This window comes from Motacilla alba, chromosome 4, assembly GCF_015832195.1.
Source record: "Motacilla alba alba isolate MOTALB_02 chromosome 4, Motacilla_alba_V1.0_pri, whole genome shotgun sequence".
Classification (NCBI taxonomy): Eukaryota; Metazoa; Chordata; class Aves; order Passeriformes; family Motacillidae; genus Motacilla; species Motacilla alba.
The window spans coordinates 12,420,065-12,440,164 of NC_052019.1; the positions used below are offsets into that span (position 1 = coordinate 12,420,065).

The 20,100-nt window shown below is 37.2% G+C and overlaps 1 protein-coding gene across 2 annotated transcripts in view; it reads right to left on the reverse strand.

Moving 5' to 3' along the window:
* The window catches only part of STK32B (serine/threonine kinase 32B), a 159,994-nt gene that overhangs the window by 13,986 nt on the left and 125,908 nt on the right, over positions 1-20,100 (reverse strand). The window contains exons 7-11 of one of the 2 annotated variants that reach the window (XM_038134456.1): positions 17,688-17,791; positions 13,077-13,193; positions 11,831-11,956; positions 7,138-7,269; positions 6,311-6,375 (exon numbers count right to left, since the gene is read on the reverse strand). In XM_038134456.1, the coding sequence (XP_037990384.1) occupies positions 6,311-6,375; positions 7,138-7,269; positions 11,831-11,956; positions 13,077-13,193; positions 17,688-17,791 (544 nt within the window). The remainder of the gene's footprint in view (positions 1-6,310; positions 6,376-7,137; positions 7,270-11,830; positions 11,957-13,076; positions 13,194-17,687; positions 17,792-20,100) is intronic. The other variant, XM_038134457.1, reaches the window with a different exon arrangement.

The window sequence follows — 20,100 nt, forward strand, 5'->3', positions numbered from 1 at the left end:
AGTCCTTTTTAACCTTTTTGAGATAAGGAAGCAGAGCTCTACACAGAATGGAAGATGTATGTATATGAACATACATGTATCCTGTTTTTTGCAGGAACATATCAATACCTTTTAGTCTTCCACTAAGCATTGTGCTACCCACAGTCTTTTCAAACTCTCCCTCCTTCATAACTGAAGCTAATTTTGAGTCTATTATCCTAAAGGTAAAATTTAGATTTTCTTCTTCTGACTGTATTTGCATTTATCAGTACTGATTTTGAGCTGCCATTTTCTCACCCTGCAACTCAGAACCATGGCTATCATTATCTACTGCAGCTCTTTTCACTCAGACTTAGTTGTGACTCTGGTATCATAACTGAACTTTATGATACTCTGGTATCATGAGTGAACTTTGTGACCTCAGCATTCACCTTCCTTCCCAGCTCATCTCCGAATGTGTTCAACAGACACATGGACATCAGAGAGACTGGCAGTAATAATGTTATCTGATTGCTGGTTTCTTTCTGCATTGCTTCAGCAACTGGACACAAATTGCTGTCTTAAAACAGGACAGGAGTTCAGTCTTCGTAACTCAATTTAGAGACGCATAACAAGTGAAAATTTATGTTAGTGTGGGACATTGAGAGTAAGGAAATTACCTCATGCAGGTATTCCCTATGGTAATGGAACAGTCATGACCTGTTATGCAGCCTTAATTTATCACAGATATGATTTGTCCCATGTAACCTGCTTAAAAAAAAAAAAAGGTACTCAGAATTATACACTTTTGATTCCCCTCCAAAGTCTGAGATGCACAAATGAAGACTCCTCTTTCCTCTGCCTGTGAATTGACTTCCAATTAATTTTTATGAATTGCATTTGTGTTTAGTTTTCTGTGAATAGAAACCAGTTTCTGGCCTCCAGTGCTGAGGATCTCCATCTGTTATCCTGATCCTTTCAGGACCGCATTTCAAGGTGGAGAACATGCTGACATATGCACCCCCATGCAACTTTCATTCCCAAAGTTGGATGGTGGAGTGTAGCCATTATAATGACATCATTATTTCTTTGGGAAAACCTTGACCATTTTTGCTGGAAGACTTTTAAAATGATGCTCCAGATACTGATTACCCTTTGCAGTTGGTTTTTTTTTCCCTTTTTTTCCCTTCATGAAACTGTGAAGGGAACACATTATTGAAACAATGGCATTTGTATGACCACTCCTTTCTCCAATAAAAGTGAATTTGAAGGTATACCTATAGAAAAATTACCAGTTTGGACCTGCTATACTCAAACTTTTAAGTAGCTTGGCTCACTAAGAAGAGAGTGACGTTTGGATTGGTAATTCTAAACCAGTAATAACAAGCAGGAATCAGAGGCAGAAGTGAAAGGGCTCGTGTTGGCAAGCAACAGTCATTACTGCCCGAACACAAACCAGGTTCAAACATCACATTCAGAAAAGCATCTTTCCAATTGCAAGAGCAATCTTCTAAAGCAGACAGATCCATTACAAAAGGGAGAAGAAAGATTCAGTGAAGAGCAGTGTAACCACTAGAAATGCCCAGAAAGAAATAGATTTGAACTGAATTAAGGTCAGCAGAAGGGGCAAGAAAAGGACTGCAGCCTCATCCAAAAAGCATTCAGACATTAGAAGGATTATGATAAATATCTCCAGAGACACTAAGAGACATAAAATGCATATTAAGAAAAATACATTCAATGAATTACACTGCAAATCATTATGAATATTCAATTTCAATCAAACTGAAATGAAAGAGAGTACTCAGGGACTCTGGATTTAAATCTTAAAAGACAATTAAAAGGAAAGAAAAAGAACTACAATAAGAGAGAAAATAAATTTGATCTTATAAAAAAATGCAGAGAATATTAAGTAAGCTTTTCATCTATGATATGGAAAAAATCAGACAACAAGATTTTAAGCATCTTAATATGCTTTAAATATGCTCCCTCAAATCTGCTATTTATTCTGGGAACAGAGAGCTCTCTGTTCACCTCGAGCTGTTCAGGATCATTTATAAGAGAGTAGATATGCTCAAATGGTAGGAATGATAGCAGGAAAAGACAGAGTAATGTGCTTCAATTTGTGGCACATTTTTTAGTGTGCTAGCATTGAATAAATCCTGAGAAGAGGAATAAGGTGTATAAGTACTTAGGGCAGAGATAAGTCTGTTCAGATCAGTGGGGACAAGAGAGCTGAATATCATAACAATGTTATTGCAGCATATGCCCATTAAGTAAAAAACCTCCAAATTCAAAATAACTAGTAATGTTTTGAAAGTTTTTACTGGAATTATTAAAAACATGGATATTTTCCTAATCAGTTCATTGTATTTGTTAAAATAGGTTTGCAGAATTCTAACCCATTTTCATGTACATTGGATATATGAAATACATATTCTACTCAGTAAAATGTGGATGTTTGATTTTGTTTTCTTTAGCAGGCTGATAATTTTGATTCAGTTTGTGAAGCATCTAACTGAAGGATTATTCTGCCTGATAGGCAAATATTTCTTGTGTTTTCTTCTCTTTTCTTTGATTTCTCACATCTTCAATCCTAAAGGCATCTTTCAGGGAGAAGGAGAGGCTCAGGACCATAAAGGGTAAGAAATATGATTTCATTACATGCAAATATTGGGTCTTTTTCTTAATTTCTGTTCATTTCAGGTTTTAGATATTCTTAAAGATATGTAGTTATATGTGAAGATCTGTTTAGTGATAACAGCAAAAAAAAATAGCAAAATAATCTCTGCTCAGCTTTTTAATAAAGCTAAAAGCAAACAGTGTGTCTTTATCTGTACAATCTCCCCCAACACAAACACACACAAAATTGAAAAAAGAAAACTTGAAAATGTGGCCTACAGCTTCTAAATGATATTAAATTCTGAAAAATTGCTGGCAATTCTATGGGAATACACATTAAGATACTGCAAAATGTTTGGTGCTGCGTTTCTGGATATTAAAAGAAAAACTATATACAGAAATGGAATTAAAAAACTAATTATTTTGCCACAAAAATGAGCCAAACAGATCCCTGAAAACTACTGCAGGTACTATTTTCAAGTTAATCAGTGTGTGGACTATTTGTGTATCAGAGTTTATTTAGTTTATGTGTTCAAAAACTAAGAGACTACACTGACACTTTTAACAATAGAAAACAAATCCTGCAAAAGCATTTTCCTATGTTATTTTTCTTTGGATCAGGGCAGTGTGTGCCACTCTCTTGTAGGTTCTGGAACATAATGTCACTGTGGACAGATGCCATACCCCATGTCACATCAAAACACACACACACGCGCACACACACACACACACACACACACACACACACACACACACACACAGAGGTATTTTAATTTGTAGCTCACATCCACTGAAATATTCAACAGAAGATGCCCTCTGATCAGGATTGTGTAAAGGATACAAATCTAACTTTTTTACCCACAGCCGACAATCTAACTTCGTGTCTTTGTCCATGAAGCCCTTGCTTAAAACATTCCTACAAATACCAGTTTTCCATTACTTAAACACTGAAAGCAACAGAAAAAATGTGCACGTTCTGTCTCTGTCTTCATTAACAAAAACTTTTAACATACTTCAGTTTCTTCCACTATGTTTTAATTCTTTTTAGCATAGTGGGCCTTTTCTCTACCTCTCCCTGCTCCTCTTGCCTGCAATCTAAGAGTTTCTGATAGTCTCCTGAGCTTCTTGAGAAGAAAGCAAGTATGACACATTGCAAGATTTGCAGTGTCTGTTGCAGGATGAAAGACACACAGTAGAAAAGAGGCACAGTGTAGAACTACCAGCAAGGCATTCAAAAATATCAGATTTTGCTTTTCATAGCAGATATTTCACAAGTACTGGATGGCAAGATGTTGTGGAACTGGGATGGTTAACACCACAAAATTAACTACATATTAATTCCTGACTTTATGTTGCTCAGTTAGAAGCATCTGAATTTTATCCTTGCATCCCTGCACTTTGGAGAGTCTCATTTTTTCCCTTGAAAGACATGTTACTTTTTTCCATCCTTTATTAGGATTTATGTAGTGTTCTGTGACACTGAAGTAAACTGAGCAGAAGGCTTAAGTGACAATAAAATGTAGATTTTTTACTGCTGAATATAATGAAGATCTAAGGAAATACACAGATACTTTCAACAGTTTCTGTGTAGAGGAACACGGAAGAATATCAAAACATCTGGCTGGATTAATCTGAGAGTTATTTAAAGGCCTGTTTGGGATTGACACCTCACCTAATGATACAATCACATTTTAATATGTATTATATTTGTAGGAGCAAATGGTTCACATCTTTCATCATAACTGTTCCTAAGAACTTGATGGGCCATGTGGCTTTGAAACCCATGAAAGCACAGCCTCAGCTTGTACATCCAGTCCTGAGGGCACAGAAGGTCTAAGGAAACCCACCAAGAGTTCCTCTGTGTATACTGTGGAGCTTCTGGTATGATGGCATCTGTGCCAGCCGCTGCTCCTGTTTTGTTCTTGTTAACTTGAATTCACTTTGCACTTCAAACATTTGACATCTGCTTTCTCCTTTCTTAACATTTTTTTTCCTTGAAAAGTATTACAGAAGTCTCCCCATGTCTTTCTTAAGCTATGATGCAATTTAAAAGAGAAATGGTTGTGATCTGGCTTTAGAAAATGCAGGATCTGTTATAGGTCTAAACTAAATATTCTTCCTTTACTTTCTCAAAGCCAATCAAGCAATGAGCAAAACACACGCTTTTCTGATTGAAGTGCATGTGGTTTGCCTTTTGCTTCCATTTTACTTGTACTCCATTTAAACTTGATCTCTCATCAGCCTCTCCAGAGTTCTTTATAGCTTGTTTTGTTACTGTGGTTGTGCAATATGAAGCAAATGAAAAAAAATTCATGCATAAAAAGATTTAAGAATAACACAGTAAAATCCTGACAAGAAAAATTGTTCAAGGTAGTGAACACACCAATGAGATTTTGAATGTCTTGCAAAATCTGGTGTTCTAACTTCCAAAAATTACTGCATATTGGATATGCCTCCTATATGACTCTAGGGTAGGTAGGAGACTAATACATGGAAATGAATTACTTGTATGAACAGCTTCTAGGAAACTCATCAAATTGATTAACAATGTAATATTTTTCTAATCTTGTTATTATGATCTCAATAATTTTGAATTTTGTGCGTTAAGCTACAAATTTCAAGCATTCACTAGTTCAACTGATTCAAGGAATCCACCAAGATACTTCTCAAAACTTTCTATGGGCTGACTTTCTTGTGCTAAAGATCATGCAAAATAACATGAAGCATCTGCTGGACCTTCCTTTTCTTTGTAAGACCTTGCAGTTTCTGTGAGCAGTCTGTATCAGTCAGAAATGTCCCACAGATTGTAACAGGAAGGTAGATCATGGCAGAATTTCCTTCATGCTATTGTGTGAATTGTGCAAAGCTGACAGTTCCTTTTTCAGTTTTAATTACAGAGACAGTAATTACCTGCATTGTGTGCATTAAGTAAAATAGTCACAACTTTTAAATTAATTTTTAACATCTCACAACTCTATTAGAAAGGCTTGCATATATAATTAGAACAAATAAAAACATGGAATGCACTTGAATGAAATGCAATAATTTGACCAAAGACACAAACAAATCCATTGTTATGACTTGTATCTGCTAATACAAAGAGGTCCATAATGAATGCATTTCAGAGGTAGTAATTATGAGAAAGTGCATTAATTGAAGCACGAAGATTACAAATATCCTTGGGAATCAGTCTTGTGCTTCTGTCAACCCTGACTGACCCTTAGATTAGAAGTTCTTGCTTCATGTTTGGTAGAGGTATAATACTTAGCTTTATTGAAATAGTTAATGTTGGAATACACTTTTTCTTTTTTTTTTTTTTTTAATAGTGTGGAAGTATGAACTGCTTTTGCAAGTTAGAACAGTGCTGTTCATATCATTAACATTTCATGAGTTATGGCTTCCCTCGGTTTTGTTTGAGTTGTGAAAAAGCAGTAATTTTATTGCATTCCTCTGCTTAATTACTGACAGTTTCTCTGGGGAGTTCCAGTAACATTTGGTTTATATTTCTAGCATACTTTCATCACAAGGTCTTCTGCTTTCTTGCAGAGATGGAAGAACTACAAAACCATCACACCAGAGACTATAAGAGGAAGAAATCAATGGAAATCCAGTCTTTTAGGCTCTGCTGCTGTGATCATTAATCACCTTACCTTACACTGTGTGAAAAAAAAATAGTTCTCAATTTAATTTTAGTACTGAATGCTAAAGAGGCATTAAGAAATGCACTTACTTCTCTCTGTTGAATATGATGAATTCTTTCCTAACGGTTTCCAAGCACTGCTGCAGGTGTACGTTCTTTAAAAAACAGCATGGATAGGTTGATTAAAAAAGATGAGGAATCATAGACAAAAATCACAACAACACAAACAACACTGAACAAAATGCTCATGAATGAATGCTATCAAGAGGCATTTCGAAGACTCATTAAATTGGGCTGTGATAGCACAATCAATCTCATTCTTTTGGAAGAAGTTCCTCACAAAGAATTCCTGAGGATTTTTACATCTGATAGCTCTAGGAAGAACAGCTTGCATGAACACTCATAATCATTAGGAGCAGCAGCATAATTTATAAAACCTCACTGGAATGATAATTCGGGTCTGGAAATTATTATTAATCTTCTGACTGTTCATACAATGCATCTTTCTACATGCAACACATTAGTCAAGAGTGGAAGAGACAGCTTTAACATATTTATAAATAACAAGACTTTTCACTGCATACTTTTAATTTTTGGTAGTAGTAGCAAATAAATATTCTTTGTAGCTATTTGTCCGTGTGTGGGAAGTGTTTTTCGCAACTGGCAAGAGTTTTTCATACTTTAAATGAGCATCTGTGATAATCTTAAAGATTATTATAGCTTAAAGATGTTGTTACTCTTTGACTGAAATAAATGGTTGCTTTTCATCTTGCTTTGGAGATGATTTATGCAATGTATAAAATGACAGACAGAGAGGTTGAGTATATTTTCAGAGGTGATAAAGCTGAACATAACTGAGTTTGCCTATCAGAGTGTAAACAAAATGCCACTGACTGCAGTCACAGTCCTCATCTTACCAGTGGGCAGGTTTCCTTAGCTCCATCTTTGGATTTGTTTTTGGCAAGTCGCTTTTTCTTTTTATGGAGAGGCTTGGACTCCAAAATCATTTCTTCAAGTTCAAATGTGGGATCACAGTTCAGTCTTCCTTTCTGGTACAAAAGGATTCAAAGTTACTCTTTGAAGCTTTGTTCTGGTTTTTTTTTAATTTTCTTGGCAAGTGTTAAGAGCAGTAATAATGAACCAGCTCCTCAATCACATCTGTAAAATGGAAACTGTCTTTTTAGGCCTGAAGTGATGCTCAAAGTTTAAATAAGGGAGATAAGATAAAAATCATATTATAAAGCAATTATAAAGGGTTAGATCCTCTTCCTAGTTATAAACAGATATATTCCTAGAGTGACAAAAGTTATGTTACCCCAGTGAGAGAGATTAACCTGGCCCAGGGTCTTCATCAGAATATCAGTTAGTGCTGTAGAGTGATAGTGACACCAGTAATAGTGCAGAAGAGCTGAGGAGTACCTCTAAGACCTTGCTGAAATCTGATTTGCTGAAATGTTGCAGTGGATTCATTTACTTAGATGCTGTCCATGAGAACAAAGGAAGGAGCAGGCCTGTTTAGGTTAGCAGCATTTGTAGAGAAAAGGGTTCACAGTATTATAGAATCCCAGGTTGGAAAGGCTCTCAAGGATAATCTCAAGGTCAAACTTTTCTGGGCAAAACCACAGTCCCCAATCTGGACAAGATGGCCCAGCAACCTGTCCAGCTGAATCTTAAAAGAGTCCAGTTTTACAGAATCCACTGTTTTCATGGGCAGATTCTTGAAATGGCTGATTGTTGTTGTAAAAAATTTTGCTCTTGTGTCCAACTGGAATCTTCCCAGGAGTTAATTGTACCCAATACACCTTGTCTTTTCCATGTGACTCCCTGTAAAAAGAGAGTCTCCATCATGGTAGCTAACCTTTAGGTAGTGGGACATGGTGATAAGGTGTCCCCTAATCCTTCTTTTCTCAAGGAAGCCCAGTTCTCTCAGCCTTTCCTCTTATGGCCTATTTCCCACTCCTCTGATCATCTCTGTGGCCCTTCTCTGGACCCTCTCCAGCCTGTCCACACCTTTTTTGTGTTGTGGGGACCAAAACTGAACACAGTATTTCAGGTGTGGCCTGGCACGTGTTAAGTACAGTGGGGCAATGACTTCTTTATCTCTGTTGGTGATGCACCTGTTGATGCAACTCAACATCCTGTTGGCTTTCTTTGCCATGGCAGCACCCTGGTCACTCACACTGAGCTTGCTGTCCACCTGGACCTCCAGAGCTGCTGGAGCTGTTCCTCAGCTGGATAGATCCCACCCTGTGCTAGACCTCTGGACTATATTTTCCCAGGTTTAAGACCTTACACTTGTTGAACCTCATAAGGTTCTCGTCGGCCCACTCCGACAAAGGTCTTCCTCCAGGGTAGTTCTCCCAAGATGTCACATTCCCACTCAGTTTGGTGTCATCAGTGGACTTCCTCAGGGTACACTTGATCCCCATCACTTGTTAGGGTATTAGGCATTGTTGGACCCAATATCAATCCCTGGGGGACCCGACTTGTGACAGGCTCCCAGTTTGAGGAGGAGATTTTCCACCTCCCCCAGATGCAGCCCATCAGCCAGTTCCCCACCCCTTACATGGATCACTTTTCTATACCATAACACATAAATTCTCCTTCTCACAAAGGAGACAGTGGGAAACTGTTTCAAAAGCCTTAGAGAAATCCAGGTAAACAATGAGAACCCCTTGCCCCATGTCAGCTGAGCAGGTTACTTTGTCATTGAATATGATAAGGTTTGGAAAGTCCCATTTGTCCTTGGAGAATCATTGCTGGCTTTTCCCAATCAGGTGCTTCATTCTAATCTATTATTCTTTTTCTATTCCATCCACTTTATTAAGTTTTTCTTTATCCATTACACATATTATTTAAATATTTTGGTTTCTTCATTAAAAAAATGTTATGCTAATTTCTGGCGTTTGAATCAAACTTTAAGATTCTTTGTTATACCAGAAAGTCCTTCACAAAAAATTTGCAAACAATTTGAATTGTATGGTGGAAGATGTTAAAAGCAACCTATTTTCCTCCGGGACTTCTGAGAGTTCAATCACACCATTGTCATTGTCAAGGTGGAAGAACTAAAATAAGTCATATATAAATGACAGATATTTATAGTAAGCAAAGACACTAAGCAGCAAAATCACATCAGAAAATACTTGTATCATTTGTGGTGTCCTACAATGAAACATTTGGTTTAGAGATCACTCCATCATTTTTATTCCTAGCAAAATCTGTATAGGCAGAGCATAATACTTAGATATCTGATGCCTTTTCCTGTATATTATCCAGCCAACTTTAGTAGAATATATTTGGATTTTATTACTGGCAGGTCACAGCTTATTTATATTTATTAAAAAATAAATAATATCTTAGGTTTCATCAATATCAGTTCCTCCCTTGAGCATCCATAGTTTTTAGATTTCATTGAGTACTTAAAAATATATCACTTTAATTCTGAAGCTTTAAAAATAAAAGCAAATTGTATTTTAAAAAACCCTGCAGCAATTTATGACTCCAAACTAAAAATGAAGAAAGGAACTATGCCATAAAGAAACACATGTGCTAATTAAGTAAGAACTATGTTTATGGAATCAAATTAAGCTGTTAGAAATTAAGCTATGGGACATTGCTCCCATGGGCCTCCTGTGTGCCCTCCTCGCTGTAGAAGGCAGACAAGCTCCTGACAGTCAAGCTGTCAAAATTTATAAAACTCTCTGGTTTCAAAACACAGGTCACAGGGGCCTTAGTTCACCTTCTCACCAAAGGCTGAAAAACAAGAAATGTTATGTTGTGTGGCCTCAATTAATCAGTGAAAATTTTGCTGGTGCTACAAAGAGAAAGTTCCTGGAAAATGTGTGACCAAACTTGGTCTCATGAAACAGCAAAGTTTCTATAAAAAGAAATGTTGGTCTAGAAAAGACACTTTGGTTCTCACCTCACTGTTTTTCCTGACATACTTGATCGACCAGGTGGAACAAGCCCTGCAATATCAGACTCTTCATGGAAGAGTCTGGTAGAGCTTGTAGTGGGATTTTCAGACTAATCTGGACAGGTAAATGAAACATTTTACTCCTATTTCCTTTTAAATGAAGAATATTATTTTGCTTCACATATTATAGATTTCCCCTTCAGTTTTATAGATGCTGCCAAAACACAAATAAAGTGAATCCAAATGTGAAAAGAAGAGCTGTCTTTGCAGAGTCTGAGACTCCTGGAACCCCACCTATGTGGTATCTTTGGGTATGGGGAACTGGGTCTCCCTTATGAAATACCATTTTGTGAAGTTTTCCACGTGCTGACAGCTGTGGATTAAACTTTTAGCTGGGAGTAGGAAGTGTAAATAATTGGTTGAGTTTTGCCTGAGAAGCAAGTCCGCACCTCTGATAGCTCAAAGAGCAGCTCTAACTTGAAAAAAGGAAAAGAGGAAAGCCAGTCTCCACTCATCTTATAGATGCACACACCAGGAGAATGGAGTCCAGCAGGCCAAGAAGGAGCTTTGCTCTGCATTGCTTTGCTTAGGACAGCGACCTGAGAGGGTGTAGAGGAGGATCCTGAACTGGCTCTGGAGTGCCTGTAAGAGGGGCTGGCCTTTCCCTTCTCCTGTTGTGCTTGTTACCTGCTGTGTTTCTGGTCTTTCTCCCAATTCCCTGAGGGAGACCCTGCTTGCCCACCCACAGCTGTCTTCTGCAGGATGTTGCTTCCAGAGAGGTTCTGGTCAGGTGCCAAGAAGCCCAGCAATCATGGAGAGCAGTGTCTTGGCAACACACCTGGCTACCTTTGCTCCATTAGGCAATACTCTCTCACTTTGAATTTCTGAAGGGCTGGATCCTGTCCCCATCATGTTTATCATGAACTCTGATGTGCACCTGGATGAAGACAGGATCCACCTATTCCACCTTCCTCATCTTTATTTACAGTTGCATAATAAAAAAAAAGAAAAAAACCCAGAAACAAACAAACCTTTGTATGCTACAAATGTGTTGTTTAGACAACAATTATAGCGCTACATGGCTGAAAAAAATGAAGCAGAATATTAACATCACCGTCATTACTTTTTTATTCATGGCCCTCAAATACATTTAACTTGACAATGAGCAAAAAGGAAATATTCAGAAAATACCAAAAAAAATGAGACCACATTAAAAAAGAAACCACCAGATTCCCTCACAGAATCAGAATGTTTTATTGTAAGAAACTGTCACAAAGAAAATAGGTCAGCCTTTTGGAACACGTTTTTTAAGTGAAAAACTAACAGCATGCTGGGATGTTAAAAAGTTTTTCAAATGTTATTCAAATGTCTAACTTTCACAGTCACAACAGTCTTCTTGGTATTCTTTGTCTCAGAGTTAACTCTGACAATCATTTGCTCTAACAGCTGAAATGCAAAGTCTGGAAAATGTTTTCTTTTATTTGAAAAGGAACAAAAAGTGAACAAAAGTTAATTAATTTTTGTTGTGATATATTGAAATGGGACAAATTTTCCCTTAGCTTTGACTGAGTAAAAGAAAGTAGAATCCAAAATAAATCACTGAAGAGCAATAAATACAAGCATAAACAAGTAAAATGGCAGTGATAATTAAAGTCAGAATTTAAAAACACTGTTCACCTGGAATATCCACTTACGTTAGGAACGAAGCCTGGGGTCACAGCTTTCTCTAGAACAGCATCCCAGTTGACATCAGCTAGGTATGGAGAGTTCTGGATGTCTGCAAGGCTTGAAAGGCGACACTCTGGGTCCTTAATGAGGAGCTGTGGTCAAGCACAAGGCATTTTCTAAGGAACTGGATGCCATATAGAACAGTAAATGTATCACATACATGAATTGTATGATACATATTTTTAAGTAAGTAAATTGCTAGGGAATCTTCTAACAGATGCTAGAAGTCCCAATTAAAAAAAAAATAAAGTAATAATTCATAGGATACGAGTACAGTTTAATTGGCAGATGGCTGTTTCAGGCATGAGGTGTATAAATGTATTAGCAACACGAGTCTGCTTACAAATACACAGGAGCCCTCGTGAAATGAAACATCACAGATCAATGCCACCCAACAATTTGTATTTTCTCTTTAATTTTTTGGAAAATACAGTTACACTGAGAATCCTGGCAGCAATTAAAATTATCCACCTTACTGCTCTATCTATTCAAGACTACATTGTTAATTGCTGCTAAAGACATGTATTTTTTATTACTCTATTCAGACATTCACAAATATTTCCTGTTCAAGTATCAATATTGATGATCTAAAATACCTAAAAGAGAGAGATTATCTTTGTGGTGTAGCCAGACAATTAAAGCAAACAAAAAACTGGGATTTTAGGAAGAGAACAACATTCAGGGTTGCATGCTTTCAGAAAGAGCCCTGCCTTGTGGCTTAGTGATGTTTACAGCAAAGTGGCTCAATTTTTGTTGTTGAACTATAGTAACATGGGACAGGAAGAGATACAGCCATTTTAATTCTAATCTCCCTGTCTGGAAACTGCAGCAGAAATTCAGAGGGCAGAGTGGTCCTTCCTTCCCTGTCCCACTTGCATATCCATAGCCGGGGGGAAATGAGGCCAGAGCACGAACAAGGAATTACTGATCCCCAGACTTTTACTATCTCTAGTGAATCAGCTTTAAAATAAAAGAAATTTAATTTTTTTACTTCTTTGAAGCCATGAAAAGCCTAAGCCTAAGAATACTGCACCTTCTGAAGAGAAAATACCCCACCACTCACATTCAGAACAGCCTAGAAATAAGCTCTGCTCTCTTCTCCTTGAGATGTTGACTACCTAATGTGTGTGTTTGTCTGATGCCTTTTCCAGTGTTGGAGAGGCTTCTGGAAGAGGAGAGAACAGAGGACAGAAGGCATTTGTGCTTTCTTACCTTTTTCAGTAGCGCTATCATGCCCTTGCACCATGCGGATGAGTAGTGAACTCTTTCGATCTTGAACATGTTGAGTATCTCATCAATGGGGGTGGCTGAATGAATTTCATAGGGCCTCTGGGATAAAATTAAATCAACATCAAGTCAAAAAGAAGGATAAAAGAGCGCAGACTAGTCACATTTTCCTGAGCTCAGTATTGTTTGTCTTGAAAATATCAAAACCACGAAAATATTGTATAACAATTTCAAGTCTAATCCTTTGTGTGTGTGCTTTTTTTTTGGTTGTAATGAATGTAATTTCTCATAGATGCTTTTCCTCTGCAAATTTTTCTCTCATGAAAGGAAGTATCAGTTCAAATGAGATGAATAAATAATTTTGTTCCTGGGGCATTCCATGTGAAATGTGGATTGTTTACTGCTTTTTGCTTGTAACACTAGTAATCAGTTCTTGTGACTTAAACCAACAAAATTGTAAAGAGGTGGCTGAAAGGAGCTTTGTCATCCTAATTTTACTGAGTTGTAGACAAAGAAACTAAAAAATGCTTACATAAGTCTGTGTCAGAATCACAGTAAAATAGAAGACTCCAAACTCCAATCCTTCTCCTTTGCTTTTTTTAAAATCCAAAGTTAGCACACTACATGGATTTGCTGTCATGTGTTTGCAGTGCCTAAATTCTTCTATAGATGAAGAAAAGCTCTGGTCTTTGCAGAGCTTTGTTCATTAAGTCTTCTCTGATATATCTTTTATTACATGCAGAATTTGGAAATAAAGTACTACATATAAATATATATTCTTGCTATTTTCTGTGCACATACTTGTGTATTTGAAGCAAGTTTTTATAATTATACTTAATGTATTTTAGTAAACAAGTGCAGAGAGTGGATTGCTAGTGAATTAAGTTGTATCCAGCAGGTGATAAATATGTGATATGAGATCTGCAGCTAAATGCCATCCTAGCAGCAGTGTGCAAATTAATGCATCATAATTCATAAACAACATAGAGTTACCTATTAATCCAATATCCTGAACAGCAAAGGGCAGATGCTCATTATCTTGACTAAGAAATGAATCATCTCCTTGCTAGTATGTACTGGTAGAAGATTATAATTTAAGAATATTTCTAGGTGTTAGTTATCTATTCTGTTAAGGAATTGGAGTCACTATTCATAAATACCCAGGACATATTCTTATTCTGGGACGATCCATGCATACATTTAACTTTCATATGTATGAAACCAAGTGCATTCCAAGGCACTGGAGTGTTCTAAAAATAAATTCAAAGATAGTCTAAATCTTTTTGCTTTGATTCACATTCAGTTAGCCCATTATCATTTAGCTATACCATGTCCATATGAACTCCACAGGGCCTAAATATCTGCTTTTAATGCATAATTTTCCGGAACTGGATTCAAAATTTTTATTAGAAATAGTCTGTCATATGCTTTCCCCTACATGTGGTAATGTTGCCATAAAACAGTTATTAAAAATGAAACTTTTACATGCTTTCTGTCTCCTAGAAGCAATATACTGCTGACTTAACTTGCTATAACAATGATCAATAGGATTTTTGAGACAGAATGTACATCAATTGTTGAAAGTGGCAATTAACTCCAAAATTAGCAACTATAAGGAATTACGAACCATCAAAAGTTTTTCTGTTAAGGATGTTTCTGCCCATGCCTTTTTCCTGACAGGAAAATCCCTAAAATTTGCCTTAGTTTCAAGATTATTTGCATTCTAAAATCTTGATGGTTTTAGATTTGCAGAGATTTTAAATATTTCTATTAGGTAATTCAAACTATAAATGACCATTATAAGTTTGGTCTTTTGAGGCCCTTCATACCTCTATCTCACCTGTTTTCACCTATTCAATCCACTCAAGGATCCCTTCAGTTGTATTTTACAGAAAAAGGAAAAAAATCTGGTTTGCTTTTGTTCAGGATTTTTTATCAAAGTTTGTTGTTAATTGTTCACATTGCAGTGAAAGTCAGAATCTAGGAATCCCACCTACTACTCGTTCCTTCACTTTGTCTCTATTGAATTCATGGTATATATATTTATTGCAGCATTTTAGCAGTTGTCTGTAGCTCAGGAACAGACTGACACATGGCATGGTTTGCATCACACAGTTTAATTACAGTTTAATTTCATGGACTTTGTGAAAAGATCGATGTTTGATGCAAAGCTGTATGAAATTGGTTTTTTCTTGCTAGCTTTTTTAGCAGCAGCTGGATAAAGAGAAAAATGTACCTATAACTTATTGAGAGATGTTAGCTGTACTATGGGTAACCAAAAAGTGGTGCAGAAAGCTCTGTACACAACATGCTCCTGTATCTACAGACTCATTTCAAGCAGAACATGGTTTTGGCTGCCCAGCAGTGAGAAGCCAGAAATGAGAATGGCTGGAAAGCCTTGATCACCCTGAGCAGCAGATGCAAATAAAACCAAAAATTCAGCTCAATGAAAACCAACTCATTTTTACTCATTTTTTTCTTTTACTTATCACCTCTTGAATGCAGGCTGTCAGCATCATACGCTATGCACAGCTCCGAGGTGGAAAACCGAATTTGTGATGTTTCTCATTTCTAATGCTCCTTTCTTTCCTGGCTCCTGCCTTTCCCACGCAGCAGCATGCACCAGGCTGCAGCTGCAGAATGCCCCATGTCCTGTGGCTCTGCCCTGTGCCACAGCCTCCTCTTTGCCCAGGGCTGCTGCTGCTGGCATGGTTGGGCTGCTCCGAGAGCCTGCCCATGTTCAGGGGGCAGTGGGGCTGTTTCCTCTGCTGGACAGAGTGTGGGAGCCTGGAGGAGCAGGGCTGCATGCCTGCAGGTCTAGCTCACAGCCTTGTGTGCAAACTGTGCCTCCACAGCCTTCTGCTGCTGCGGCAGATGGGGCTTCGGAGCTCGCAGTCGTTGAGACGGCAACGTGCCTCGGGTTAAGCACATCTCCTCAACCCACTGCGACTGCTCTTGTCATCACTCGTGTCAGTTCAGGCCTTGTTTAGGCTACAAAAATTTAGAAAATACACATCTTTTCCTTGTCCATACGGTGGTGTGAGGTGCCAAGCCATCCTCTGGCTTGCTCAGGAGCCAAGAGCTGCTCTTCAGGAGAAAACAAGCAGCTGGCTTAGGTCACTTGAGCAGGTTCAGATGGCAACATTTTTATTAAAAAAAAAAAAAAAAACTAACAAGAAATTGATTCAGTCTCAACTTTGCTTTGTTTGTAGCCAGATTGACTTACTCAGGAAAGACTGTATGGATCTTGGCAAATGGATATCATCCTATATAATTTTTCATTTTTAAAGTGAATTGTCACATTAAAGTGATCTTTTGTGATTAGTCTTGGGAGTTCAGCTGTCGTTAACAATTGTTCATTGCTCTCCTTTCTTGGAGAAAGTCACTGGTGAAAGGGTTGGTGTAAAACCATCAGAATGTTCTCTTAATTTACTGTAAGTGCAGCTAGAAGTACAGTCTGTGACTAGGACTGAGGATGTATTCTGTTCATCACTGCCAGACTTTAACTCCTCCATTCCAGGAGTAATGTCAGTCTAAAAACTCCCTAAGGTTTGAGAAAAAAATGGCAGAGAAAATTGGTAATAATTGTTAGTTGGTTATTTTTGTTAAGAAAGGTGTTTAATACTCCTTTATTTTGAGAGATGAAACAGTCTTTGCATGGGAGAGATCTTTGTCTCAGGAGCATGACTTTTGTTGTTCCTATGGAAATACAAAACAAATTGGCCAAATTTTAGGCCTTTGAAAATAGTAGCTTCTGAAGTAACAATATGCAGACACTCTGAAAATAGATTTTCCATTTAAAAATAAGAATAATAATTATTTCTTATTTATATTTTCCTTTATCTGTTTTCCTACATGAAATTGTGAGGTCTTTGTGGGATGAACTGTCTGACAAGGCAAGGTAGCCAAATTGTATTAGTGTCATAATATAAAAAAAAACCATACTGCAATGCAATAAAATCCACTTTCCAAAACAGGCATGAAAAAATAATTTTAAAAACCCCAAACAGCTGCTTTAGCTACATCATCCTCCTGAAATAGTATCTAAATTACTGTTTTCTGTGGGGAATACTAAATATTTAAGCAACTGACTAAAATCCTTTGAAGCAAAACAGAAAAGAATTTTCCATTATCTTCTGTGATATTCAACCATGCTCAGGAAGATTTTTCATTAAGCTTATTCACATAACTGATTAGATAAGAAATGAATGCACTGGCAGATAAGCATTTTCTGTAGTTGGGCCAAGCATTTTAGGATATTTCATTAGATCTCTTACGGTATTAGCCAAGAGAGTCAAAGAGAAAATAGAGTGTGAAGTAACTCAACTTCTATTTGAAAAAAATACCATTGTTTGCAATTCAGCATTATAAAGAAGCCATAAGCATTAGGCCTTTCCTTAGCCAAACTGAGGCAAGTTTCCATAACGTATTTGAGTGAAAGTGAAACTTTCCCAAGAGTGTTTTCAGCTGGGAAAGATCCAGGACAGCGTTCCTGACCTGGGCCTAGTACACTCAAATTTTATCCTGAAGAGTGCACACAGGGCCACTGCAAACTTGAGATTTTTGTTAGATAACAACAAACTCCATCATTCTTACCCAGCCCCTCAGTAATTCATATGCTGTAATTCCTAGAGACCACCAGTCTACAGGGTACGAGTATCCTGGACCTCCATCCATAAAAGCCTGGAACACTTCTGGAGCTAAAATAGTAAATCAAAATTGAACAAAAAAGCATTCAGTTAAGGTTAGACTATGGGCATTATTTCACAGCTGAAAAATTAATAAGGACTCAACAAGCTGGAATTAAATAGATTTAGAAGCACAGCATTTTCAGGGTGTAGTCCCAGTGCCTTGTTTTACTCATTGCAAACAACCTCCGCAGGGCAGGGTATTTCAAAAGTCAGTAATTTCATATGTTAATTCTTACTTGGTTCATTTAAGTTTTAAGTTATGTGGATAAAATAAGTAATAGGGGAATTCTAGACCTGAAGTGTGACTTAGAACATTTAGGGTAATGTAAACATTTTATGGGAGAAATATCTGCAGGTGAGGTGATTCTTCATGATTGATGAAGATGTTGAATATGGTAAATCTCATCCTTATTCTACATTTGGATAGAACTAATGAGACAGGTTTAAAGGTATTCAACATAGGAAACTGGTATTTAGATAGAAATCCTGGCACTGATTTTATGACGTGAGAAACTGTCTCAACTGGAAGAAAACACTCTGCCAATGAAGTAATGACTTCCATAAAAGTAACTTCTGTGAATGAAAAGAAAATGTATTTTCAGAACAAGGATCCACTTTGTCTTAATTTTATTAATAAACCTGTACTAAAAAATGTTACTGTAATTTCTTCAGAAAATCAGATATAAATGAGTGGAAATGAAATGAAACGAAATGAAATGAAATTAAATGAAATGAAAACTTGATTGTGTTTTTCTAATGATTTAACAGCAGAATCTCAGGACACTTTGTTAAAACAACATTTTCACTGGAGATTTTCTAAACAGCACTGTTCCCACCCATAACATGTTGCTAGAATACCATGTGAGCCTCTTGTGGCCATGATACCCAGGCTAATGCACTACATTACCACTTACTACCATGGCCTCACTTTGTGGTGTGCACATTGCAGTGAATGATGCAGTCCGGTCACACTTCTGACTGGCAGTTTGGGATTTGACTATTTATGGCATTTAGAGAAGCACCTTTAATAAATAGAAAGGCATTCCTTTTAGAGAAGTTTTTGCAGTCCTCACATTATGGATGGCAGCCTAATTATTTACAACTCCAGACCTGACTTCAGAAAGTCTTCAAGAGCCAAATATAATAGAAGAGTTCAGCATCCATTCATTAGTTATGGCAAAACTCTAATCTGTAGAATAAAAAGCAATGAATATATGAAAGTGGTCTTACACTCTTTGACAGCAGGACCATGTCTAAACATGTTTAGTATGAGATCTGCAGGCACCTAAATAAACATTTTTCCTGAAATACATGTGTTTGGAGAATAGATGACCAGTGGATCTCTGGCAGAGGAAAAGATCTGATCCAGCATGACATAAATCAACAATGCCATAAGAGTCACAACACTGAGTTAACTCTTTCTCACCTCCAGATGACATAGCTCCTGTGGCATGCTCTATCTTCATGGGTATTTTAACTCTTAGTTGCGTGCTGCCGGTGTGCAGGCACATCTTACAGTGTATCACATAGGTGGTGAGAGCATAAGCAGGATTCTTTTTATTACTTTAGTGGATCAATGCACTTAAATTGCACATCAGGGACCTAACATACATTTTGAATATCACCACAGGAACCTTGTAGTGAAGATTTTCTTGATTTAGCCCCATTTGTTATGGTTTTTGCCCACTGCGCCTAGATGATGTACAATATCTCATTACAGAAAATAGCCTTTTGGCATTTTTACTGAACTATGCAGATATAATGCTGGTTTCCCTATTTCTTTTATAGCTTTAACATTTTAATAATGAGACAGATCACTATCTGATTTCTGTGAGATAGAGGTGAAGGTACTTTATTGATGTAACCTATGACATTACCAGAGTGGTGCAGCTGTTTTGCTAATTTAGCTAATTTAGACTGAGCTATTGACTTTTGTTTTATTTTATTGTTCTAAAATTTTCATCCTACATTGAGCAGATCAGGAGAAAATGTTTTCTTTTGCCCTGGAGTTTTGAAGCCGTTTTCTCAACTTAAGCTGATGGCATTCTGAGGATAGAATCTGAACAGTTAAAGTCCTGATTTTTAAAGCAGATAGCCCCTTTTTTTTGCCCACTTTAACAGCATTATTTTCAGTCCAGCTGGAATGCCTCTCTGCATGCCATCAGCTCCAGTGAAGTGGATGTCAACACTCTCTCTTCCCATGGCGGGGGGACTGGCAGAGGGTGCAATATGATTTGCAGTATCCTATATTCAGTTTTTTTCTCAGGGTGAAATCTCAACCATGTTGAAGCCAAAAGACCTTCCTCTAGTTTGACAAG